Source organism: Cricetulus griseus, chromosome 2 (assembly GCF_003668045.3).
Source record: "Cricetulus griseus strain 17A/GY chromosome 2, alternate assembly CriGri-PICRH-1.0, whole genome shotgun sequence".
NCBI lineage: Eukaryota > Metazoa > Chordata > Mammalia > Rodentia > Cricetidae > Cricetulus > Cricetulus griseus.
The window spans coordinates 427,572,444-427,599,733 of record NC_048595.1 but is presented as its reverse complement, the minus strand read 5'-3'; the positions used below and the strand labels follow the sequence as shown (position 1 = coordinate 427,599,733).

The 27,290-nt window shown below is 50.4% G+C and overlaps 1 protein-coding gene across 2 annotated transcripts; it reads right to left on the bottom strand.

Moving 5' to 3' along the window:
* Positions 1 to 2,923: 2,923 nt before the first annotated feature.
* Positions 2,924 to 26,133, bottom strand: LOC100750526 (PNKD, MBL domain containing). Of its 2 annotated transcripts, XM_027397202.2 has the most exons (9): positions 25,956 to 26,131; positions 9,449 to 9,564; positions 9,200 to 9,312; positions 8,098 to 8,156; positions 7,474 to 7,566; positions 6,978 to 7,141; positions 6,244 to 6,330; positions 5,054 to 5,169; positions 2,924 to 4,850 (listed from the first exon to the last, which is right to left on the bottom strand). In XM_027397202.2, the coding sequence occupies exons 1-9, from the start codon at positions 26,114 to 26,116 to the stop codon at positions 4,677 to 4,679; spliced, it is 1,083 nt and encodes a 360-aa protein (XP_027253003.1). In that variant the 5' UTR covers positions 26,117 to 26,131; the 3' UTR covers positions 2,924 to 4,676. The 2 variants fall into 2 exon arrangements, with proteins under 2 accessions (XP_027253003.1, XP_035296922.1); XM_035441031.1 differs by lacking the exon at positions 5,054 to 5,169 and having other exon boundaries at positions 25,956 to 26,133.
* Positions 26,134 to 27,290: the final 1,157 nt, after the last annotated feature.

Here is a 27,290-nt window from a genome sequence, read left to right as displayed (position 1 = left end):
GGGAGGATGATGGGGGAGGTTCTTCTGTGTATCTTTATCTTATTGGTTGTTGAATAAAGCACTGTTGGTCAATAGAGAAATAATATAGGCAGGACTAGGAGAGAAGGAAGATTCTGGGAAATGTAGTAAAGAAGTCTTGTGAACCAGGCAGGAAGTGACATAGTAGGCAGACTCAGAATATAAGCATGAACAAGCAGGAAATCACTCTCTTCCTCTTCCTCCTGCTCTCTTCTCTGGAGCTGCCATGTGATCCCAGCAAGAGAAGACGCCTTGCTGGGCTGGCGAGATGGCTCAGAGGTTAAGAGCACTGACTGCTCTTCCAGAGGTCCCGAGTTCAATTCCCAGCAACCACATGGTGGCTCACAACCATCCCTTATGAGATCTGGTGCCTTCTTCTGGTGTGGAGATATACATGGAAGCAGAATGTTGTATACATAATAAATAAATAAAATCTTTAAAAAAATCCTAGTCATTGGCCAGCAGCATTGTACCTAATATAAGTCTCTATGTGTTATTTTGGCCACCCACATGGCAGGCAGAACTTGGGCGGCTGGGGAAAGATTTATCATTACAGAAGGATCCCCAAGGCCCATGGAAATGCTTCCTCAGCCCAAGAACTATCAATGAGAGTTCCTTCCACTGTGCATGCCCAGAGAGACCTGTGTGGTTCAGGGTCTGGGGATCAGCTACTAGGATAGCAGTGAGCCAAACTCATCACAGAGCTATCCTTCATGAAGAAGGTGAGGACTGTGGCCCATCCCCATACCTAAGAGGGAGGCTAACCTCTGCCAAGGTGGGAAAACCATTCTTGCCTGGCCTGTTGCTGTACCAGTGTGTGCTGGTCTTTAGCCATACAAAGCTACCTGTAGAAGTATTACCACAGCTAGGGGGTCTCTTTATTTCATGCTTTCCTATTTTAAGAAATATCTTGGGGGCTGGAGAGATGGCTCAGAGGTTAAGAGCACCGACTGCTCTTCCAGCGGTCCCGAGTTCAATTCCCAGCAACCACATGGTGGCTCACAACCATCCCTTATGAGATCTGGTGCCCTCTTCTGGTGTGCAGATATAGATGGAAGCAGAATGTTGTATACATAATAAATAAATAAAATCTTTTAAAAAATATCTTGAGAAAGCCTGTCTTGAAAAAATACAAACAAACAAACAAAATAGTGTTTGCTTGGGCTCAGTGGTTAAATGCACTGACTGGTCTTCCAGAGGACTTGGGTTCAATTCTCAGCACCCACATGGCAGCTCACAGATGTCTATTACTCCAGTTCCAGGAGAATTGATGATGTCACATAGACATACATACAGGGAAAACACCAATGCACATAAAATAAGAATAAACAAATCACTTAAAAATCTTTTTAAGCTGGACTCTGTGAGTTCGAGGCCAGCCTGGTCTCCAGAGCGAGTTCCAGGATAGGCTCCAAAGCTACACAGAGAAACCCTGTCTTGAAAAACAAAACAAACAAACAAACAAACAAAACTTTTTAAAAAAGAAATGTCTTTAATTACCTTTATGAACTCATAACCAATCTTGCTTATCAAAAACAAGGACAAGTATCTGATGGGGGATTTCCTTCTATATGCTGTGAATGTATGTTTCTCTTATTGGTTGATGAATAAAGCTGTTTCAGCCAATGGACAGGCAGGATGTAGCCAGACAGGAAGTACAGGCGGGGTTACCAGACTAGGAGAATTCTGAGAAGAGGAACTCTGAGAGTAAGTCACAAGGGAGATGCCATGTTGCTTCCCAGGAAGAAAGAGGCCCAGGCATTCTCCGGTAAGCCAAGACCACATGGAGATAGATTAATAGAGATGGATTAATAATTAAGAGAGAGCTGGCCAATAAGAAGCCTGAGCCATTGGCCAAACAGTTTATAATTGATATAAGCCTCTGAGTGTTTATTTGGGACCAGGTGGGACAGAAACTTCCGTCCACAAGTGGTGCCCATCCACAACTATCTACAAAAAGTAAAGTCGATGTGATAAAGCAAGAGGTGAACAGGACTCCAGCTTTTTTAAAATATTTGTTTATTTATTTTGTTTTTCGAGACAGGGTTTCTCTGTGGCTTTGGAGGCTGTCCTGGAAGTAACTCTTGTAGACCAGGCTGGTCTCAAACTCAGAGATCTACCTGCCTCTGCCTCCCGAGGGCAAGGATCAAAGGTGTGCACCACCAACGCCTGGCTAGACTCCAGCTTTTTTGTTTTGTTTTTTGAGACAGGGTTTCTCTGTGTAATAGTCCTAGCTGTCCTAGAACTCTCTTTGTAGACCAGGCTGGCCACGAACTCACAGAGATCCACTTGCCTCTGCCTCCTGAGTGCTGTGATTAAAGGTGTGCACCACCACCACCCGGCTGTAGCTTTTTCTTCTTTACAGATGCAGTAAGACAAGCTAGAGAAAAACGAATGAATGAATGAATGAATGAATGAATGAGTGCCTGCTGGGTATGCTGTGGCACACACCTTTAATCCCAAGTTAGGAGGCAGAGGCAAGTGGATCTCTGTGTTTGAGGCCAGCCTGGTCTACAGAGCCAGTTCTAGAACAGCCAGAGGTACACAGATCCTGTTTTGAAAACCCAAAAGAAGAAAAAAGACAGGGTGGAGTGAAGGTTGTGCTCCTGAAGTTCTCTTCATTGCTGGACTGTGGCTAGTGGTGTCCTGTGTGTCTCAAGCTGGGGGAAAGACCGGGTGCAAACTCTGAACCAAAGCACACAGGCTGTGGGAGGAATGTGTGGAGGGCATTGTTTCTGGGCTGTTCTGGTGCTGCTGGGGATTGAACCCAGGGCCTAGGACATGATAGGCTTCCCCAAGCTCTTCCCATGTAAGAACCCTGTTATGGGCCCGGAATGGAGTCAGACAACAGCGAGCAGTTTCTCTGCTGCTGTTACCCATGCAGTAGCACTGATAAGTCACTGAGTTAAATCATTCATTCAACATTTATTGAGCGCCTACTGTGTGCCAGGCACCGTGCTAGGCGCGGAAATACAGAGATGCATAAGATACAGTCCATGCCCTTAAGGATTCACAGTCTAGAAGGGTAGGCAAACATGTAAACAAGTAAAATACAGTGTGATGGGTGCCACGAGAGAAGCATTTACGAGGTGCAGAGGTAGCCTGGAAGATAGGGGTGAGGGGGGGACTTCCTGGGGGAGGGGCCTGGGAGAGGCTAATATAGGCGTTAGACAGGCAAAGGAGGCAGAAGGAGCGGGAAGGCATTCCAGCTGAAGAAACAGCATGAGCGAAGGCACGAAGGCGAAGGCGGCAGCGTGGAACTGCGTGTGTCGGGGGCGGGGAAGGCTAACTAGTCTGGTGGTATTGCTAGAGTGGGTTCCAAAGGCTGGGGCTGGAGAGGGCAGCCGAGGCCAGATGAGAAGAGAAACTGAGGGCAGGGGCGTCTTGGAGGATCATTAGAGGGCGCTGCACAGCCCAAGGGAAGGCTCTGACATACGAAGCGTGGCTCCTGCTAACCCAGAGTGCCTGCTCAACAACCAGAGGCGTTCTCACTGTGGCCCCAGAGAGCCCTCCACCTGAGACCAGAGGACAAGTGGATTGGGAGGAGGGGTGAGCGCTGGGGTAGGCTCAGGCCTCGGGTCCTGGAAGCTGCCACTGGAGCTCCCTGCCTCAGACCTCTGCTGTCTGTACACTGCCAGCATGGGTCGGGGAGCCAGTGGGAAATCACGTGGGGATAGAAGTTTTTTGGCACAGTGCAAGGAGCCAGACGAGTACCCGGACTGAAAGACCAGCCTTTAATGACTTCAAGAAGAAAAGAGCTGAGGATAAACAAGGAAGACAGCAGGCAGGCGGGAATTCCCAAGAACAAGGGCCCAAAGGAGAAAGCAGGATCTCTCAGGCAGACCACAGCTCACTCTCCCCTGGGAAGGCAGGCCCTTGTGACTGGAGGCAGGAGCAGAGGCCAGTGGCAGACCCGGGACAGATGTGCATGGCGAGTGGCTCTGTATCCCAGCATCTTGTGTGTCTTTGGCCTGAGGCAGAAGATTCCTTGGCAATCGGGGACCTTGCCCTCTATCCATCAGAGGATTTGTTGAGACAGGGATTGGCCAGAGCCAGGCTTCCAGCCCTTGGGTGTTCTTAGGAATGGCTCTGTCTGGCAATGTCTTAGCAGGGTGGGTAAGGTGGGGCTTAGAGTATCAGTCACCCAATGTCTGGCTGCCCCTATTGGCGACCACTTAACCAGGCACCACACCTTGTATCATGTCTTCAGGGTGAGCTGCTCCAACAACCCTGGATGGGAAAGGTGGAGAACAGACTAGCCTGGTCAGTGCTCTATTTTCCCGGGGTTCCAGGGCTCCAAGTGGGAGTGTGGCCTCTGGAAGGGAGCCCAGAGCAGCCTTCATCATCTGGGTACTCCACCTCGAGCGGGGTGGGAGGCAGAGTCTCCAAGGCAGCAGAGTCTAGAGACGTCCCAGGTGCTGCCTCCTTCCTCTTACCTAACGCCCAGCTGCATTGTGTGGGGGGTCTCCAAGGCTTCTACTGCTTCCTCCTCTAAGTCCCACTGTCTGGGCTCTGCCCTCCCTGACCGATCTGGAGGAATGGTGCTGCCTAGGGCAACAATGGCGGCGGTGGTGCTAGTGATGAGAGGATGGCGAGGTGTGAGTGGTGGGTGGCTTCCCCTCTGTGGGGACAGCCTGGACTGGGGTGGGCTGGGGGTATCACTTGCTCTTGTGCATGTCCTTCAGCCGGCGCAGCTCCTCCAGGAGCTGGGCCCGGGAGTAGCCATCGTCACTGGTGGAGCCTGGCCCTGGCCCCAGAGCTTCCTGTAGTGCCAGGCAATGGGTTCTCAGGAATGGGTTGTAGGTGCGCTCCTCTCCCAGGGTGGATGGGCACTGCAGAGAAAGAGGCATAGGGATGGGTGGATAGAATCTGGAAAAAGGACCCAAACAGGGATGTCTGTCCTAGCCCCTACCCTCCTGGCGAGAGAGGCCAAAACTCTGGAAAGTGCCTGCAGGCCTGGGCTGGCAGCGATCGGCACTGGCTAGACAAGTAGCCTAGTTCCCCATCTCATCCCACCCCGTTCCCCAGGCCTCACTGTGCTCTTGCGCTCCATCCGTTGTCTCTGTACCCACTGCATCTTCCTCTCCCGAGCCAGATTCTCGGGCTCCACCACGCCTGCAAAGCCCAGGTTCTCTTCTGCATATTCGTGTCCTAGCCACGGCCAGAGGGGCCAAGAAGCAGCAAAGAAAGACTGGTGGTGAGCACATCAGTCCTTCCTACTCCAAGGCACAGGCCCATGGCTACCCAGCAGTCAGAGGGGAGAGCAGGGCTCTTGAAAAACCCAACACCAAAGCTGCTTTTCCAACCATGGGCGCTGCTGCATCTGGGAGAGGTAGAGGTAGTATGGGCAGCGGTTTGGGCTCATGGGGGAAATCACTAACTTTGGAGCTTGGAGGCCACAGTTTTCCCTTACCCTGTCTAGAAGGACTTCACTTATGACCCGGCACCTCCCTAAGCCACAATTTTCTGATTTGGCAAGGGGAGAAAATAACATACCAGACAAAAAATAAAAGGAAAAAAAAAAGTAGGATGGGTAGGGCGAGGGGATGGATTTGGGGAGAGTTGGTGTGTGTGTGTGTGTGTGTGTGTGTGTGTGTGTGTGTGTATGTGTGTGTATGTGTGTGTATGTGTGAAGCCCAGGTTTCACTGTGATTTTCCCAGTGCATGAAACAGAGCCTGGTAAGTGACAGCTACATACAGTATCCATTATACAAATGAGTATACGTTCTAGCGGATCTCTGTGAGTTCGAGGCAAACCTGGTCTAGCAAACAAGTTCCAGGACGACCTCTAAAGCAATATAAAGAAACCCTGTCTCAAAACAACAACAACAACATAAATAAATAAATAAATAAATAAGGTATCTGTGACTACTTGTAGTCAAATACAGGCCAATGGGTACACATGGACCAGATTTACTGTTTTCTTAGATAAGCAAAAGCTACTTTCTGTTTGGGCTTTGACCATATTTATCTGAATCTCTCCAGGACTCCCAAGGCCAAGAGCTGACCGGGGAAGGGGACAGTGGCATGAAAGGCATGGCTATTATTTTAGCCAGTACTACACTCCAGGAAGGAGGTCAGTGTCTGTTCCCACCCTTGGAGGATTGACTGTGTTACCTCTGGGCCATGAACTGAGCTTGCCAGTCTCTAGGAAAGTGAGGGGCTGGGAGGGCCCTGGTTACCAGGCAAAGCATGGGACTGGGAGGAAGGAGAGGGGCACCTCACCAGGCCACAGCAGGGTGTCATCCCCCAGGTCTAATACGGTGTCCAGTGAGCTCAGCATGGTCTCTGCTGTGCCTTCGAAGGTCCTTCCTGCATGGGATCAGGTATTCAAGGATGACACAATATGGTATAAGGTACACAAAAGAGATGGGGTTGGACCCAGATTAGGCAGATTTGGTCAGCCACCAGTCCTTCAACTGAGCCCTGCCTGGCCATCCCCAGGCATCTATTCCCTCCTTATGGGAGAGGTGTTGTGAGGCCCCACACACATAGTGGCATGTAGAGGGCAAGACGGCTGGGTCTTCAGGCTGGTTTCCTATGGTTCAGGCTTGGTGGGTAGAGATGATCCTCCCGCCAAGAAAGTCTTAGACGTGGCTATCCTCTGGGACTGTGCAGTCTAGGACTTATGGTCCTTACCCACCCATAGTGCTTTCTTCTCATGTAAATGTCCTCAACTTTCCATGGCTTCTTCTTCCCGGTTACTATTTTGGGGAAACAGGTTCCCACCCGGTGGAAATCAGTGCTCTATAGTCTTTGCTTACAGGGTCCTATCCTTAGGTCCACGCCCTGTGAGAATCTTGAGAACATGAACAGTCAGGCAACACAAGTGGAGGTGACTGCTACATAGCCATTGGGATGTTGGAAAACAACATTCCAAATGTGACACGGAATAGTTGCTGCTCTGGCCTTTGTCACTCTCTCCTCACCCTCCTCCCCTCCCTTTCGCAAAAACTCACCACAGCCAGAGAGGAAGAGCAGGTCCCCTGAGAAGAGGCAGGAAGGACCTTTGTAGGGCTCCCCATCCAGCAGGTAGACCAGATGGCCTTGAGTATGGCCAGGGGTGGCCAGGGCCCGGATCTGAAGCCGTCCTACACTGACCACATCCTGATGACACAGAGGGCTGGAGCACAAAACAATAGGGAAAAGAGGGAATTCAAGCTGTGTCATGCTGATCACAGCTATCACCCCAGACTTGAGGGCTGGGTGACTTATAGGAGGGTGGCTTCTACAGTAGGGTGAAGGCACAGGTGCCCAGGGTCTCAGATCATAGCCTTCATCTTCTGACCATGGCTGGGTTATCTTGGGGCAAACAAGGGCCAGTGTTCTCACATGGATTCCATTTAGCTGTCTAAGAGCTAGGCAGGGTGTCACCAAAGATCCAGCTGCTGACACCCTGGAAGATTGCAGGCAGGAGGTAGGAGATGCCCACCCATGTTTGGGTCAGGGACTTACTGGGTGAGGTAGGGGATACCATCCTGAGGGCTCCCATACACTCGACAGTCCCTGTGCCGCCGGCTGAGATCACGGTTTCCTCCACTGTGGTCCCTGCAGGATGGCAGAGATGAGCACAAGGGACTCCAAAGGGTAACTGTACTTGGACTTCTCCCTTCCCTAAAGTACGCCCTGGCTCTTGTTCAAGCCATTTCCCTGCTTAAGTCACTTCTCAACTTGCTATGTTTTCCTGACCAATTCCAACTGATCATTCTGGATTCTCTCTCAACACCAGTTGTCATCCTCAAATTCCCCTGAGTGGATCTGACCACACCCACCTAGCATTCCATCCTCTGTATCTTGTGCCACCTGCCAACTAACTAGATGCTCATTCTGTGGGTACCTACTACATGCCCATGGATGGAACACAGCAATTCCTGCCTTCCTCTGAGGCGCTAAGCTGCTGGGTGCCATGATAAATGACCCAGCCCCTTTCTCTCTACCTCTGCTGGTGCCCAAGTGACTTCATGAGGAGATGGTCCTGCCTATCCCCATATCCCCCAAGGTCTGAGTCCAGGCCTGCAAGCCCAGACTATGAAGGTAAAAGTGCCTGCAGCCATAGCCCCACCATTCCCAGGTCCTTACCAGTGCTTGTGGGTGCAGAGAATGGCAACCAAGTTAACTCTTTCCTTTTCAATGGTAGCCTGGGGGAGAGAAGAGGTACTGAGGGTGGGGGAGGATACAGGGGGAGATACACTGAAAGTCTAGTTGGGGCCGGGTGGAAAAGACAGCTGGAGAGATAAAGGAATGGCAGACAATGGGCTAGGGAATGAGAAGCTGCCAAAGGGGACTTGGAGGAATAGAAAAGACCCAGCGTGGAGTGGGGCAGGGAAGAGAGAGGGAGCATCAGGCATTGACGCTGATACACTCACGTCGAGAAATAACTCTAGGCCCTGGATTCTAAGTACCACACAACACACACACACACAGGGAAGGAAGGAGATAGAGAAAAAATGAAGATGAAGGGAAAGGCAGAAAGGGCCAGGCACTGACAGAGGTCAAAGGAGTAAGAGGGTCTGGGGCTGGTGAGATGGCTCAGCAGGCAAATTCCATCACCAGAACCTTCAATAAAGGTGGAAAGAGATAACCATAAGGTGTCCTCTGACCTCCACCTGCATGCCATGGCACCCACATCACACACATACACTCACACAGCACATATAATTGGAAAAACAATAATATACCAGGCACGGCAGTACATGCATTTAATACCAGCACTGGGGAGGATGAACGGGACAGATCTCTGTGAGTTCAAGGCCAGCCTGGTCAATATGATGTCAAATTCCAGACCAGGTAAAGCTACTTAGTGAGACCCTGTCTTGGGGAGGGGGGATGAAGAGAAGAAAGGAAAACAAAACAAAACAAACAAAAAAGAAGACAACCCCCCCCAAAAGAAGACAACACCCAAACAAATAATTACATGAATAAAAATGAAAAAAAAAAAGAATATCCACTAGGGGAACAAAGAGGGTAAGGGACAGACTGGAAACTGCCAGGATTCATGGTCCTAGGCCAGAACACCCACCTCTGGCTCTACCTAAGGCGGTTCTCATGTGACGATGCCCCCCCCCCACACACACACAGGAGCATATTCCATAGTCAGGCGAACCAAGGCCAGCCCCTGTCTAGCAAGAGAAGCTGGCATTCCCCCAGGGACTCCCAGCACCCCTGCTCCCTCTCCCCTCACCTGCACAGCCCTTGGGTCTGAGGGGTCCACAGCCACAGCCAGCCCGGCCTGGGTGTCAATGATGAGGTAGCTGTAGTTGTCTGAGAGGACAGGGATGGGAAGCACCTTCACTCCTGGAAAAGGCAGACGGAGAAGCTGCAGCAGGCTGGGAAGCCCACGGAGGGGGAGAGGAGGAGGAGAAGGGCAGTAGCCCAGGAGGTGAGCATGGGGAGCAGGGTCAGGAGCAGGCTGGAGGCAGCCAGAGCTTACCATTGAAGAGGCGGGGCTGAGTTTTGGAATGGCCTTTGGGATAGCGATTCCGAGCCCTCCGAAGCTGCTGTCGGTAGAAGAGGTACCCAAGCCAGGTTCGGGTATACAGGCTATACCTGCAGGGCAGATGGTGTAGGGTGAGATTAATCCTCTTCCACGACTGCAGGCCCCACGTCTCTGGCATCTCTACTCCCTCCATCACCTTCGGTCAAGCACTTTGCCATCACCATTTTTTTTGTTTTGTTCTTTCTTAGTCTCATGTAAGTCAGGTTCAAACTCACTGTGTAGTCAAGGGTGACCATGTACTCTGAATCCTCCTAGCTTTGCCTCTACCCTTCAAGTGCTGGGATTATAGATGTGGCTCAGCATGCCTGTTTCCTATGGTGCTGGGGATGGAACTCGTGGCTTCATGCTCACTAAGCAAACACTCTATGGACTGGGCTACATTCCCCAACCCTGGAAATTACATTTTTAACCACTTTAGGTGATGCTGCTGCTGTTGCTGCTGCTCCTGGTGGTCCAGAGACCAACTCTGAGAGCCACTGGGGTAGAGGAAGAAATAGACTAAGGCCCAGGGTGGCAGGCAGCAGGGTTTGCTCAAGGAAGTACCAAGTTCTATGGCTTCTTAGCTAATAGAGGAACAACAAGCAGGGGTGAGGCTGGGAGGGCTTGACCATCCATCCTTGTCCCACTGCCATCCTAGCTATATGTGGCTCAGGAAACTGGACCAGGATACCAGAGTTCTCCAAACAAAATGTGAGACCTATGAGGTCACCTAGGGCCCAGTTCATAAGGGCCTCTTGGGCTCAGTGCTTTGATGTCATGTTTTCAGGCACATTTATTGATCTCCAGCTACTGGCCAAGTGCTGTGTACACTGCATAAGACAGTCATCACTCCCTGAAGCTGACCAAGTAGGAGGGATACAGTGACCAGCTGGAAGCAGTGAAAGGATCTATAGAGAAAGACAGCTGTTCTTTTTTTTTTTAATGGTTTTTCGAGACAGGGTTTCTCTGTGTAGCTTTGGAGCCTATCCTGGCACTCACTCTGGAGACCAGGCTGGCCTAGAACTCACAGAGATCTGCCTGCCTCTGCCTCCCGAGTGCTGGGATCAAAGGCGTGTGCCACCAACACCCAGCAAGAAAGACAGCTATTTCAGATACAGTAGTCCTGGCTAATGAGATGGCTAAGCCAGGAAGGGTGCTTGAAGCCAAGCCTCATTACTGGGCTTGAACCTCAGGACCCCAAGAGTAGAAGGAGGAAACTGACTTCTGCAGTTGTCCTCTGATCTCTACCCTAGAAGTACAGCACAAGTACACACACAGAGAATAAACAGACATGTCCCAGACATAGTAGACCAGGGAAACAGGCCTCCTGGGTGACATGTTCATAAGGAGTAGGCCAAGTAGGAATTCAGAGGAAGCAGACTTGAGCTGATGTCCCATCAATTCATTGCTAATTCTTTGTGTATTCTGTTGTAAAAGCAAAGAGCTGGTGCAAGAGAGATATCCAGTTAGGGGGTGTGAGGGGGCACTGAATACAGCCTAGATATCCATGAATAGATTGCAGGAATAAGGGTTAGAGACTTCTAAATAGCTGAATGATAACATAGACCTTTCCTTGTTGAGAAGGAGGACTGCATATTTAGATACTTCTCCTGGGAAAAGAACCAGGGTCACTGGAGGTGGCCCTTGGTGGTGAAAATATTGGTGTATCTTTCTTCTTCATGTGCTGGGGATGGAATGACTCACCCCCATTTCCTCAGTGGCTCCTCTGCTTGTGGGTAAATATGTTATGAATTTGGAGAAGGAAGGAGAGAGAGACTAAGATTCAGAGATTCTAAAAGAAGCCTGTGGTTCAGAAATAAGACACCCCCTCCAACTCATATTGTTGGACACATGCATTTATTTTACTTCCCCCCTTTTTAAAAAAAATCAACAAGCATAACAATTACTATCTGAAAAGGCAAATGCAAAAAGGGGAAGAAACTAATTTGAAACATAAATGAAATAGGCACATAAACTTCAAGACTTCAGATCTAATCCAGAAGTGTCCCTCTGATCATCTGCAGTCCTCTTTGGACGGAGGCAGGTGGCAGACGGGCATCATCTGTACCATGCACAGGGCAAGGTTAGTTTCACCCCCTTGCCTCGGTGACTAGCAGTGTGTGGCTGCTAGCAAGTGGTGAAACACACGGCCCTCCAGGCATCTATTCTCCTGCAGGGGTTACTTTGGAGGGTGTGTCGTCCTCAAGGTCACTAAGCACACACTTTTCCTTTCTTAGACTGAACTCAGATGGACCTGTGCCAGCTAGCTGCCTAGTGTCAAGTCAGTAGTTCTCAGTTCGAGGTGGTGCACAGCACAGAAAGGAGGGCAGTGGGGGTGGGGGATGTCTGGAGCAATAGTAGGGGTGCACTGGGTGCGCGCAAGCCTATCTACGTAGCTTCTCCTGGGCAGGTCCCTCACCTGGGGTGTTCTCCTCCAAGAAGCATTCCCTGGCATCGCTCCCTCTCTCTCACCTTGGTTTCATTCACCATGAAAACACCATTTGCAGTTTCTAACCTACAGGAACGCACTGCATAATCTCCAACTATCTGCTTTACCCGATACTAATTAGTCACTGGAGAAACTGAAGACAAGGTCAGGCTCCAGGGCTCAATCGACAGTGGGCGCTTGCCTAGCACCCAAATGCACTTGGGCTCCAGCCCCAACACCCTCAGACCTCGTCTCAGCAGTAACAATATATTTCTGACCAGGGGGAACGGCACAACTTCCCTTCTGTGGCCTTCATGCCCCAAATGCACAACCCTAATTTATTCACGATAAAAAACCTCAGACAAACCCGGATTGAGGGACCCGCTGTAAAACACCTGGCCAGCTAGTGGTCAACATCAGAGAAAAACACCTGGCCGGTGCTCAACATCAGAGAGGCCTGGGGGAGGCTGAATGGTGCAGGATCTTTGATCAGAGTTGGGACCAGAAAGGGGGCTTTAGTGGGACAGCTATTTAAATAAGGTCTGGGGCCGGGCGTTGGTGGCTCAGCCACTCAAGAGGCAGAGGCAGGCAGATCTCTGTGAGTTCGAGACTAGCCTGGTCTTCAAGAGCTAGTTCCAGGACAGCCTCCAAAGCCACAGAGAAACCCCGTCTCAAAAAACTAAAAATAAATAAATAAATAAATAAATAAATAAATAAGGTCTGGTAGTGCTCATAGTCTCTTACTGATCCGAATTTGTTGTTCTGAGAGCTTTACTGTGATCATGAAACATTAACTTCTGGGGAGGGCAGCTGGGTTAGGCGTACAGGAAATTTTTTGTGTGTGTTGTTTTGACACATCTAAAATTATTTCAAGCTGAAAAGTTATACAACATAATGAAATACAACCACCCTGTCTTCTACACAGTCTTGCCCTAGCCCCTGTTCTGTCATCTCTTCCCTTGTCACTCAGAAAAGGCAGCAGTTACGACCCCGGCTGCAGCTCGGCTCCTCCTGCTCGTCCCGGGCCCCACAGAAAAGGTCCTTCATCCTTAGCACAGCACTGCCCTGGCAGGACCACACAAAGGTTAAGTGTCACCAAGAGAATACAGGGAAAACACCAGTCAGAGCCACATGGTGGAAGGGTTTCAAGACTGCCACTCCCTTTCCCAGTTCTGCCAGATGCTGACACAGACGCCAGGCCGAGGCAGCCTGCATCTGGGAGTAGCTGTGGAATGTCCTTGCCATCCCTGTCCAATGCTAACTTGTATGCTGTGATTCTGTGACACTAACAAAAGGCAAAATCTGGCTGGTCAGTGGTGGCGCACGCCTTTTAATCCCAGCATGTGGGAGGCAGAGGCAGGCAGATCTCTGTGAGTTCCAGGCCAGCCAGGGCTACAAAGAGAAACCCTGTCTCAAAAAAGAAAAGAGAGAGAGAGGAGGGAGAGGAGGAGGGGGAAGAGGAGGAGAAAGAGGAGGCAAAAATCTGTCTGTGAGTGCAGAGCCCAGTCTCTTGGGCTCATTTTATTTGGAAAATATTCACTGTTCTTGCTGGACAAAGCCAAGGGCTCCTTACCTTGGTGATAATTGTTTTGTAGCAAAAAAATAGCAAAACTCACACACTTTACACAGGAAAACAGATGAATCTTTAACCACCAGATAACTGAAGCTAACTCAGAGCCACTACAAGGAAAGGGGCCTAACTGAAGGCAGATGCAGCAAAGCCTCTTCTCCTAGTCAGGAGACTGCAACAGACACGGAGGGATGGAGCCTGTGGTGAACTGTTTTGGGTAGTACAGAAGCAAGGGCCGGGCAGGAGGAAATGTGTCATGTTCTAGCAGTTTTGCCAGGAGGCCCTAAGGTCTTGGTAGGGCAAAGTGCCAGAGCCAGAACCAGTGAGTGGACAGGGAGAGACCATGGAAAGAGTGAAGGGAAAGATGGTGGCAAAGATGGTGAGGAAGCAACAGTCTGAAGGGTGCCCTGCGGGTTGGCCCAAGGAAAAGGGAGCCTAAGGTGTCAAGCCAATCAGGTTGGGAGAAGCAGGGCCTGGACTGGGGGTGTGCTGAGTGTGTGGGGACACTCTCCTCAGGCCTGGTGCATTCCCCGACTCCAACCCTACCCCTGGCCACCACAGTGACTTTACATGGCTCTGATGCTGAGCTCAGCTCCTTCACAGGTCCCGTTAGCCTTGGCCATGTCATAACCACAAGGCATATGGACTCTCTCCTCTCTCTCAAATGAGACTCTTTATCAGTTCTATCTTCTGCCCCTCTGGATGGCTCATACAGAGGACAGGTCCATGGGGCTCATCCCTAAGTCTTTTCCGTTTGTTTGTTTTGTTTTTCGAGACAGAGTTCCTCTGTGTAGCTTTGGAACCTGTCCTGGCATTCACTCTGTAGACCAGGCTGGCCTTGAACTCAGAGAGATCTGCCTGCCTCTGCCTCCCAAATGCTGGGATTAAAAGGTGTGCACCACCACCTCCTGGATCATCTCTAGGTCTCACAAGAGCCTCCTTCACCTAGGTGTTGGCTTCTAGTCCAAACCACAGATAAGGCAAATGCTCAGGCTCTGAATATACCACTTCTGACCAAGTCTTGCTTCTGCTCCAAGCCTGCTGTGGCTCCCAGCGCTCACAAGAGACTCTTGCTCCCTTGTTTGACCCTCCACCAGTCTCTGCCTCTTCCCTTCCCATTGAGTCCAGAGAAAACCCTGTGCTCCCCAGCGTGAAAGGGTGGAAACCCCCTACATATCCATCAACAGAAAAAATATAAAAATAAACCAGGCCATACCCAGATTGTAGGAAACTACACAGCCAGCAAAACAAATGATCATTGCACAGAGTCCAAACACATATCATTAAGCTAAAAGACACATTGCCAAGAAAACAACCTGACATTTATTGAAATGCCAATGCATGCAGAAACCATCCCAGTTCCCACTCAGGATGCAGACATGTGGTAAAGGAGAGAGCTGTTGAAGATGGTCACCATCTTAGCCAGCAGTACTGCTCAGCCCCAGGGGGTGGGGGTGGGACTGCGAACCTTCCGCCCTATCTGTGATGGTCTATTTCTTAAGTTGGGGAGTAGAGCTTAGGCTGCTAGGTTATCTACTGGTTTTGAAGATGCCTAAAGTAAGTCATTCAAATTTCAGGGCTGGATTAGGCTCAGTAGACAAGCACTTGCCTAGCACATTTGAGGCTCTGAATACAACGCTCTGCATATCCCCCAGCCCACACACACCAAAAATACAACTTTAGGCCTGTGTGGTTGTGCATACCTTTAATCCCAGCACTTGGGAGAGAGGGGCAGATGGATCCTTGTGAGTTAGAAGCCAGCCTGGTCTACATAGCAAGACCCAGGAGAGCCAGGGCTACATAGAGGGATCCTGTCTTAACAACAAAAAAGAAAACTTCAAAACTGTCCGCTTGGTGGGGATGGTGGCTCATTCCTGTAAACCCAATACATTAAATGGCGGAGTCAAGAGGATCAGGAATTCAAAGCTATCTTCAGTTACATAGGAAGTTTGATGCTACTGTGGGCTACATGAAACCTTGGCTCAGAAAAAACAACAGGGGGCAGGAGATGCCTCAGCAGCATAGACACTAACCATATAAGCCTAACAACTCCATTTCAGTCCCTACACCCTCCACAAAAAGCAAGGTGTGGTAGCATACATCTGTAATTCCAGCACTCCTGCAGCAAGACAGAAGGTGGAGACAGGAGAAATCTCCCCTAGCTCAAAGGTCAACTAGCCTAGAGCATGCAGGACACCTGAAGAAATAAGACTGTGCCTCAACAAGTGTGTGCTGGCTAGTTTTATGTCAACTTGACACAAGTTAAAGTTGTCCGAAAGGAGGGGGAACCTTGATTAAGAACATTCCTCCATGAGATCTGGCTATAGGAAAGCCTGTGGGCAATTAGTGATTGATGGGAGAGGGCCCAGCCCACACTGGTGGTGGTCCTGGGCTGGTTGGTGGTCCTGAGTTCTACAAGAAAGCAGGCTGAGCAAGCCAGGAAGCAACTCCCCTCCATGGCCTCGGCATCAGCTCCTGCCTCCAGGTCCTGCCCTGTTTGAGTTCCTGCCCTGACTTCCTTCATGATGAACAGTGCTGTGAAGTGTAAGCTGAACAAACATTTCCTCCCCAAGCTGTTTTGATCATGGTGATTCATTGCAGCAATTAAAACCCTAATTAAGGGCTGGAGAGATGGCTCAGAGGTTAAGAGCATTGACTGCTCTTCCAGAGGTCCTGAGTTCAATTCCCAGCAACTACATGGTGGCTCGCAACCATCTGTTATGGGATCTGGTGCCCTCTTCTGGTGTGCAGATATACATGGAAGCAGAATGTTGTATACATAATAAATAAAATCTTAAAAAAAATAAAACCATAATTAAGACAAAGTGGAAGGTGAAAATGACTTCCAAAAGTTGCCCTCTGACCTCCACCTGAATACTGTGACCTATGTGTGTGTGACACACACAGGATGGGGACACTGAGATAATTCCATGGTTAAGGTGCTTGCTGCCAAGCCCTCCACCCCCCAAAAAAAACCAAACAAACAAACAGCAAAGAACAAAAACCAAAACAGATCTGTGAATGTAGCCCAGTTTGTAGTGTTTGGCTAGCATGCATAATGCCTTGGCTTCAAACTCTGGCTTATAAACCAGGTGTAATTGTACATGGGATTGTAATTGTACAATCCCAACGGAGTCAGGAGGATCAAAAGTTTGAAGCAAGCTCAGGCTGCCTGAGACCCTGTTTCAACACAAGAAAAACAACACAAGAAAAAGCTCTGGGCTCCCTGCCTCTGCTCTGGTATCCTCTTTCTTTTTGCGCCTAAGCTTCTTTACTTTCTGAGGTCCTAACTATGTTCAACACTTAGTTCACTCTTATTAGGAGATGTAGCCACTGACGATGCCATCAAAGAACTTCTCCTCTCTGCTCCATCTGGAACACACAGCAATTCCAGCTCCCCAGCCCGGCCCTCGAGAACAGACCTGGTGCCCATGGCTTCCTTAGGCAGTACCTGCCCGAGGCTAGCAGGTTCCCACCTGCCCCTTGTGTGGCTTCCTGTGACTCCCTGTGTTTCCCCTCCACCCCCAGGAACTCCTACACTGGCACAGGACAGCAAGTGGCATTCAAGAAAGGCTGGCTAGTGATTAGGAAAGGTTGGGGAGGGGCTAGGCATGTGCATGGCACAGTGCCTGGCCAGAATGCATCCCGGGCAAGGCCAGGGCTGGCAGACCCAGTAAGTCTAATGGCAGTGACTTGCCCAACTGAAGTCCTCTCCACCCTAACTCCCTCCCCTTGCCCCACTGCCCCCACAAACCTGGACAAGCAGGGTATTCTGCCAAGCAGGTCACCCAGATTTAATGACACGGGTAGGGGCTGTGTCACTGGGACATAAAATCCTAATGTTGCTTGCCATCTAGGGCCTCAGAGCCAGGGAGAGGGAAGAAAGAAGACAAAAAGGAGATGGAAGGAACACAGGACAGACATTCACAAGAGGTCCCCAGGCTCCACTCTGCTCCAGCTTACAAGGTCAGGGTCAAGGCTCCTCCCTGGAGCTCAATGCTACATCTTTAGCATCTTTCCAATGTCAGCTTTTCTTGCTTGAGCCGGTGAGCAAGCTCTGACTGAGTGATACCTCCCATGGATTATCTCAAGTCTGAGGCAGGTACCATACTCCCATCTTACAGACAGGAAATGGAGCCTGGAAGAGTGGAGGTAGACCTTGCTCCGTCAGATCACAGGACAGGGAACAGAAGCCTGACCTGGAACCTACTAAAATCCCTCCCAAACTCTAAGTCAGTAAGTAGTAGGACTAGATGAGTGAGCTACCCCAATTCCTCTGAAGGGCTTTTGGAGGAAAATGAGTGGCTACACAGACCTGGACATGTGGCCTAGTATCTGGCCTCTGGGACCTTGAAGTCTGGTAACTGCTCTACCTCTTGTTCCTGAAGCAGCTCATGGTATGATATTCACAAGCATTTTATACTCAACTGCAGAGACGGCAGGGAGCACTAGGGGTGTCAGGATGGGACACCGGGCTCAAGGACTTTTGAGAGTCCCTTTGAAATTAAGGCTCTATTGATCCTGCAGTGGAGTTCTGGCAAGTCAGTGGTCCCATGTATGCCCTGGGACTCCCTGTATGCACAGGGAGAAGAGGATTTAGGAAAAGGGGTAGCCACTGGAGGGGAAAATGTGAAGAGTCACTGTAGAAGTTGTGTCCTATGGCGGACCCTTACCCACCTGGCTGGGATGCCATGGTTCATGCAAAGGCTTGAGGATGGAACCCAGGGCCTGACATGTGAAAGGCAAGCAGCCTGCCACTGAGCTATGCCCCAGCCTGTGGCCCCTGACTTCCTCAGTCATCACCAGATAAACGGCCCCTGTTCTCCTATTGCTTGGTGCATGGAGCAGGGACTTATTTCCCAGCCTGATCTCCTTTTTGTTCAACTCTTCTAAAAATTCATGTGATTTTAGGGGTGACACTGGCTTTGCGTAGGGTCCCCAGGCTTGGGCAGCAAGCTGGGGTCTAGGACAGCACTCACAGCAGTATATCAGAACAAGCTACTAGGGTTGGGTGTCCAGTACACATTAAGATTTTTGGCCTCTTGGGCTAAGATTTTGGCCTCTTGGGCCAGAAGTGGTGGCCTTTAATGCCAGCCAGAGCACTTGGGAGCCAGAGGCAGGTGGATCGCTACAAATTCCGGGCTGGCCAGAGATACAGACTGAGACCTTGTCTCAAAACAACCACCACCAAATTTCCCCAAACCAGACAACAACAACAACAACAACAGGAAGGAAGACTGTGACCCCTTCTACCCCCTCCTAGAGTCTGTAGTGTCTGACACATGCTTGGGCATGCGCTCTCCCGCTAAGGCTCAATCTTTCCCCAGCCCTGAAATCTGACTTAGCATTTCTACAGCCCAGACAAGTGTTTCGACCCACCATAACCTCATCAGAAAGAAAATAAAGTTTCCTAATTGGTCCCCTGGGACCCAGGTGGGAGAAAGTGTGAGGCTGCTGTGGGAGCAGCCCAGGCCAGCTACAGACATATCAGATCCCTCCCTGAGGCTTGATGGTAAATGGAGTGCCAGTCCCCTGGTTTGGGCTCCCAGTGTACCATTCCTCATCTCACTGAGCTAGGACATGGCTTATCTGGTGTCTGAGGCCCAGCCTAAGCCATGGGGACAGCTGACAGTGAGTCGGACATTCCTCCCCCCAGCCTCTCTTCTGCTGCACAGTAGAAAACACACAATGCTGGTTCTTCTCCCCCCCCCTCCCCCCGGACAGCCCTGAAAGAAGCTGGAGGGCTGTCAAGTGACTGCCTCAGCTGGGCCCAGGGTCCCATCACAGGCCAGTGTGGGGCAGAAAGGAACACGATGAAGGGGATTCTGTATCCACAGAACACATGGCAGTCCCAGCTTAGGTACTCCGTATGTGTGGGTCCCCTAAGCACAGTGAGACCTAAGATATAACTGTAGCCCAACAGTAGGCTCACTCAGAGTAATGAGATGGGCACAGGATGGTGAGGCTGGTGGTCATGGGTGTTTTTGGCCTAGACTTGGCTTGTCCAGGCTTGCATGTGACCAGTGATGGGACACACCTAATAACAAACTTGGAACGGCTGTCTGAGGGCTGAAGGACCACAGGTCACACAGGGTTCTATTGAATCAGCCTGGCTCAAGGCCCTAAGGAACAGAGAGTCACTCCCTATTTGTGCTTTCTTGGGAAGCAACAAGCTATTGAGGCAGCTAAACAGGGCCTTGGGTGAGTGAGGGTTTCCTGCAGTCTCCAGCATGCCTGGAAATCACTACCTCCCACCCCCACCCCCACCCCCTCAGCCCACCTCCCGTGCTCAGGAGAGGCCAGGGCATGCAAGGTCAGTCTCCTGTCTGTGTTTCCCCAACCTTCCTAGTCTTTGCAGCCCTCTCCAGACAGCAGCCAACTATTGTAGGAGGATGTATGACTGCTAGGAGCCCTCAGGCAGGACAAGAAACACATTAGAATTGGCAAGCCCTCCAGGGAGGGCTTAGCCAGAAGGTCTATGCCCTAGGTTGCTGGTCTTGCCAAAGCACTGGGACTCATTTTACTTTGGTTTTCTCCTCTCTCACTCATTTTCAGCATAGGCCCTTTTGAAGGAAACTTGCTCCCTGGACAGGCCTGTGGAAGTCCAGCTGGGAAGCCAGACCTGTGGCAGCCTGAGTCCAGAAGAGGAAAACACTGAAAGCTCTAAGAAGGGTAACGGAGGCCAGGCACAGCGGAGGTAAAGGTGAATTTGAATTCAGGAGGTTAAGCCAGCTTCATGGCAGATATGGCATCTGGGCCAATGCTATCCTTCCATCCAAAAACATTTAATGAGAGTTGACTATTCCCCAGGCATTGCTCTGAAGGCTTAAGTACAGTAGGAACAAAGTTTTACTCCTTGTGCGGCCATATTCAGGTGAGAGGAGAAAACACAGTAAACAAACGTACAAGTCAGTACACATAGCACCCATGCTGTCACATCCTACTGAGAATTAAGCTGGGCGAGGGGGATGGAGGGCAGGGAGGGGGCCAGTGCTGTGTGTGTGCAGGTGAGGCAGTCACACCACGGGGCAGGCAGAGATAGAACAGCTGGGAGGAAGGACTTGTCTGGGAGTGTTTGACAAACAGTAAAGTAGTTCCTGTGGCTGAGGGGTGGGCAGGGCAGAGCAGGGCACAGAGAGCCAGCTCTGCCTTTGTGTGTGACAGAGGAACAGCGAGAGGGGGAGGGAGAGGCAGAAGGAGGGAGAGGCAGAAGGAAGGGAGAGGGAGAGGGAGAAGGAGAGGGAGAGTTGATACCACGAGAGGGGGTCTGAGCAGAGACGTGACATGTTTCTGATTTTTTCATATGTAATTCTGGCTTATTACATTTATTGTGTGTGGGCCTGCTCCCGTGTGGAGCTCAGAGGACAACTTGTAGGAGTCACAAACTCATTATGAGGCTTGAAATCTTACTCACTGGGTCATCTCAGTGGCCATGTTAACTCAGCAGTTTCAATTGCCAATACTTAGGGATACTGCTGCTATGTCTCCCTTAGCCCGGCTCACTGTGCTTGATCTTCATCTAGGCCACAAACAAAGGGTTCTTTACTCAAGGATCCTCATGTCTGGGGGCTTTTGTTGCCCTTGACATTGGGTCAGTGGACCCTAATGGCCCACACAAGAGGTTTCCTCTTTCAGAAATGGTAAAAGTCAAGTTCACCAGGGGACAGTTGGTTTTATCACATGGCTGGGGTGAAGGTCAAGAAAGATCTCCGGGGGGGGGGGCTGGAAAGATGGTTCAGTGGTTAAGAGTGCTTGCTGCTTGTCCAGAAGACTGTAATTCAGTTCCCAGCGCCCTTATCAGGTGTCTCACAATGATCAAACACTTAAAATGAAAGAAAGTCTCTTGTGTATAAGAACGAACAGGGGCGTGGTCAGCTAAGATTGGACATCAGCGAAGGCCAGCTGCTGTCCACCACAGCTATGCAGGGCACCCTCAGCGCAGCAAACACCCAGCCTCAGGTTCCACTCGCCTACCTGCAACAGGCCTGCTCTCTACAGAGCTCTGCCAAACTCTCTCCACTAACACCAGGAGGCAAAGGGCAAACAGAAACCGAGGCTGATGCAAGGGGCCCCGCAAGAGGGAGTCTTATTCTTCCAATCACAGGCTCCTTAGTTGCACCCTGCCACCCCTGGGAGCTTGCTGTACCCTACTCCTGCCACAGTCTGAGTCCCAGTACACATCTGTTCATATGGTCCTTCTCCTACCTAACCTTTTGGGTGGTGGGGTGCCAAGTTTTGCATATACTATACAAGCACTCTACTGCTAAGCTACAGCTTTAACCTAGGAGATCTTTCTCTCTCTCCTTCGAATGTAAATTTTAAAATTTTATTTATGTGCATTGGTGTTTTACCTGCCTGGAGGTGTCGGGTACCCTGGAACTGGAGTTAGAGACTGCTGTCAGCTGCTATGTGGGTGCTGGAACTTGAACCCAGATCCTTTGGAAGAACAGTGTTTTGTTTTGTTTTGTTCTTTTTTTGTTTGTTTGTTTTTTGTTTTTTTGTTTTGTTTTGTTTTGTTTTTCGAGATAGGGTTTCTCTGTGGCTTTTGAGGCTGTCCTGGAACTAGCTCTTGTAGACCAGGCTGGTCTCAAACTCACAGAGATCTTCCTGCCTCTGCCTCCTGAGTGCTGTAACTAAAGGCGTGTGCCACCACCACTGGGCTCAGCCAGTGTTCTTAACTGCTGAGCCATCTCTCCAGGCCTTCCATCTTTCTCTCTTTTTTAAAGGTACTTTTGAAAAACTTCAAATTTATGTGTGTGTGTGTGTTTGTGCGCGCGCGCGTGCGCACACATAGTTAATCAAGGAGGCCAGAAGAAAGTGTTATATTCCCTGCTGCCGGGAATTACACAGTTAATGCCTCACTCTGAAGGTTAGCAGTGGAAAACACTGGCCACAAGCTGTTTCCCCCGCTGTGACCACCCAGTCCCGACCCAGAGCAGCTAGGTGTTATGGGATGAGAGAGGGATATAGCATTTCCTGGTGGTTGGTGGCTGGATAAACTCAGAAGACAGTTGTGAGAGAACTTAAGGAGGACATCCTCTCTCCTGCCCATCACAGGGTAACACACAAGCAATTGCTATCATTTCCTGATCATTTACATGTGGGTCTATTCAGTCATCACATGAACCCCAGAAGGCACACACACACACACACACACACACACACCATTCCCAGGTGCAAACAAGCCAGGCTCAGAAAGGTTGTCTGTCCAGTGTCACATGTTCAATATGCAGCAGAGCCAGGATACAAACGCTGACTTGTCCAGTCATTCCACCTACCAAACTATATGCTTGGTTACTCTGTACCCTGTTTCCTGGAGCCCCCAGTGCATGTGCTTAATGTCAGCCCATATCTGGTGGATCTACACTCAGCTGAACCTAGTTCTTCTCATCCCCAGACAATGGTGGAAGGCCTTTTCTAAAGTTATCATGACTAATGATAACATGGACAGTTCCTCTCTCAGCCATTGCTTGGGCTTTCCATTATGTGCTCTCCAGCCCTAACAAAATGCTCTATCCGTGGTGGTCCTTACCACACCTTTAGCTTATGGCGTGGGTACAGACTCCTCCTCCGTGTCCATCCTTCCTGCAGGCTTGGAGGCACCTCGAAACAACACCTACACATTTGCCACGTGTTTCCTGCTCCTATCCCTGTCCCAGTCAGAGGGTTAGCAGTGGCTCCCCTCAAGGGACTGGACTGATTGTTTCCCAGACCACAGAGCAGCAGGGTCTGGAAATCCTATTCCAGGCACACCCTTCTGCTCTGCAAAATTGGAAAGTTGATTCTAATGCAGTCTGGAAATCCAGACAAAGGAAAGCCCCCATAGAACCACTAAATTCTTTAAAAATTTTTTAAGTTGGAGAGGATAACCTAAAAGCCCTTCCCCTAAAATGAGATTGATGACTTCTCTTTATGCCATCCTAGAGCCCTCACCCAGTGGCTGATGGAAGCAGAGACAGACATCCACAGATATACACTGAGCTGAAATCGGGAATTTAGTTGAAGACAGGGAGAAATGAAGAACGAAGGGGTCTGTACCAGGTTGGAGAAACCCACAGGAACAGTTGGCCTGAACAAGGGAGAGCACATCGACCCCAGATGCTGTCTGGGAGGTCAGTACAAGACTGATCAGACCCCTGAACATGGATGTCAATAAGGAGGCCTCTGCACTCCAGGGAGCCTCTGGTGGTGGATTAGTATTTTTCCCTGGTGCAAGAAGGGACTTTGAGAGCCCATCCCACGTGAAGGGATACACTCTGGCCCTGGACACATGGGGAAGGGCCCAGGACCAGCACAGGAAGATTTGGTGGACTTTGCAGAGCCCCCGTTGAGGGCCCTACCCTGCCTGGGGAGTGGTGGGTGGGGGTAGGCTGGGGGTGGGGGAGGAGGGATGGGGGTGAGGGGAGGGAGAGGGAGAAGGGACTTACATGTGAAACAAGCTTGTTCCCTAACTAGAACTAATAAATAAATTTTTAAAAAATTTTAAAGTTGTGTGTGTGTGTGTGGGGGGGGGGTGTTTTGCCTTCATGTCTATCTGTGCACTGTGTTTGTGTCTGGTGCCCTCAGAAGAGGTCAGAAGTGGGTGTTACAGCCTCTGGAACTGTAGTTAAGGGCAGTTGTGAGCTACCATGTGGGTTCTGGGAACAGAGCCTGGGTTCTCTGCAGAGCAGTCAGCGCTTTAAACAGCTGAGCCATCTCTACAGCCCAGAACCACTTCATTCTAAGCATGGTATAGTAGTACGTATCTACAGTTGAGCATGGGGTTAAGGTGGGATGGCTGTAAAGTTTGACGCAAGCCTGGGACATAGCAAGATTCTATCTTAACCCTTAATACTCCCCCTCCCCCCCAAAAGAAGTATGAAGAAGCTCCCCAAAGAAATAAAAATTAAGGGATTTGAAAAACTCCCAAATCCCAAGTTTAGAAATACTTAAAATCTCACAGCTATGATACTGTGATTATTGGCATTTTGATCTTAGGAATTCTGATTCTAGTTCCTCATGGAAATTCTCATTTTCCCACTTCTTCTGGCCATTTGTATGACTTCGGGCTTACCAATTTTGGATGCTAAAAATAGATTTAAAATCCTTTCTCTAAATAGAGCTATATAATCCCCAGGAATGGTGTAAGGAAAACTAAAAAACCAAAGCAAATGCATGCACGCACACAAGTGTGCACACAGTTCCCAAATCTAGTGATGAGGGGTGTACATATCAGTGCTAGAGCACATTTAGCATTCATTCCTGAGGCTCAATCCCCAGCACCAACCAAATAACAAAGAGACCAAACAAAATAAAACCTCATACCCACTCCCAGAATCCAGATACAAAATACAGTGATAGACAGTCACAAACCTTGGCCTGTACACACCTGTAATGTGACTAGAAGATCACAAGTTCAAGACCAATCTGGGACACACAGGGAGGATGTCCTACCAAGCCAACCAGTTAAACAAAAACTCTGCCACCTCATTACTTTAATGCTTTTTTACAAACTCATGGCAAACCCGTCAGAGTACTATCTAGAATCTGTTCTTCAGCCCACGGGGTTTTTATATCTCTATTTTAGAGACTGTGAATGGAGTCCTAGGCCTGAAGGTTTGGGGAATAGCAGAGGTGCTCTGAGGAGGGATGAAGGATGCATTGCACAATGTCTTCTCTGGAACTCAGAAATTTCCAGGCTTAGGGCCTCCCAGCAATCTGGCCACAGGACTCGATTCCCATCCTGACATTATTGTCCCCAAACTGTAGTTTGAGGTCCTGCCCGACAGACCCTCGGAAGCTTGTCTTCGGGTTTCTGCCCTGCTGCCCTTAAAGAAAGGGGCAAAGAGAAGGAGAGTTGGCTGGGGAAAGTCGCTGGAGGTCGGTGGCTGGCTGTTGGGTCAAATTTCACAGCCTAGGGCCAGTGATAGAGGTAGAGGGAAAGGGCCAGATTGATCTACAGAGTTGAACTCTGCCAGGGACAGAACAGTCTACCTAGAGTTGTGGAGAGCTGGATGACAGGCAGAAGGGCCGGGGCACACTGAGGGAAGTTTGATGACCAGGACATGCCTTTACCCTTGAACCTGCAAGGGAGCCCGATCTGCTGACCTCTGCCCTGCAGCGAGGTGCGCGCTCTTCATGCACCAGTTCCCGCACTTTCCCGCTTTCCCAGCTCCTTGGGCGTCAGCGTCTTACTTGGCGATTGTCTCTCCTGAGACAATCTCTGGCTCTCCTGACCTGCCTATTCTTATCTGCGAATATAATCCTCTTTTTCCACCCGGCCCATCTCAATTCTTCAGTCCTCTAACTCTTTCCTTTCCTCACCCAGCATGAACTCCAGTCCGTTTCTCTGTCCTTCTGTTCCGGTTTAGGACCCCGCTCCCTCCGTCCCAGTTCAAGCCATTCTAGAACCCCCCGGTGTCCCTTCCCCTCTCCCAGCGTGCCCGCCTTCCCGAGGCTGCACGGATCGGAGCCGGGACACTAACCCGATTCGGAAGAGCAGCCGCTGGCTGCGCGTCATGAGCAGGCCGCGGAAGCCCCGCCGCGCTTGGCAGCCGCGGGGACTCAGGAGCAGCACGAAGGCGAAGAACAGCAGCCCGCAACCGGAGACCCACAGCCAGGGCGCCGGCCAGCTCTGCCAAGCCATGCTGGGGGCCGGAACCGGGGGCGGGGCTGAGCGTTGCTAGGCGACGGTCCCGCCCCGCCCCACGCACAAAGAGGCGGGGCTCCCGGCACCTGCGCGCTGTGGGGAGCGGGACACATAGCCCCTCCCATTACTTTACATTCTGACTCGTCCCCTTGCCAGCTGTGGCCTGGCACGCGCTGCGAATCCCTAGATTAAGACAGACTGGCTCCTCCCCTTACTGGCGAGTCCCGGGGCAGAGCTGGAGCCGGCTTAACAGTGTGCTAATCAGGGGCCACATAGACCAAGAGTCCCGCCGGAGTACAGAAGCCACGCCCACCCTCTTACCTTGCGGGGGGGGGGGGGAGACTCTGGGAGAAGCCTTGGTGTGGTCCCCCTGGTGAGAAGCTTTAGACTCCTAAATTTTATCAACTGGAAGGAACCCGGGAGTTCATTGCATCTTCTGCCGTTCATTTATTCATTCACTAAATTAAAGGCGTTGTGCCAGGTTTTGAGGTAGTCAAAAGACACACAGAAGCCACAGATGGCTCAGTGGATAAAGACACTTGGTGCCAAATCTGACGACCTGAGTTTGAACCTTTGGACCCACTTGGTTTGGGAGGAGAGAAGCACTCCTACCAGTTTTCTGATAACCTTCCCAGGAGTGCCATGGCGTTTGAGCTCACACAACTTCACAGTATCCAGGGTGGGGCAGTGGTTTGGTGGCACAGCATGTGTCAGACCCTGGGTTTAGTTACTCCCCAACAGGGAGGATGGGAACATTCCTGGAGCCTACACTATGGAATACAGTGATGAGACTAAGTCGGTGAACAAATATAATTGCATGCATAAGTGTGTGCCTATGTGCTCACAAACTTACAGATAGATGTGACGAGAAACTGTGGTGCCTACAAGGAAGCAAAAGGGGGAACCAATGATATGGGACATTGAGGACCATCTTAGATGGGGAGGGCATGTGACATTTCACCCATGTCTCAAAGATGAAAAGAGGCCGCAGTCCACGGCGACTTCATCAAGGTTATGCAGCCAAGGGTGGCAGAGCCGGGTCTAGCAGCTAGACACCCTCATTTCCTTGCCTGGTCTGGTTTCCACATTGATGTCTCCTCACCCCATTGCTGCTGCCTTCCTAAAGAGTTCTAGATGCTGTTCTGGTCAATGGGGTGGAGGTGGGTGTGAG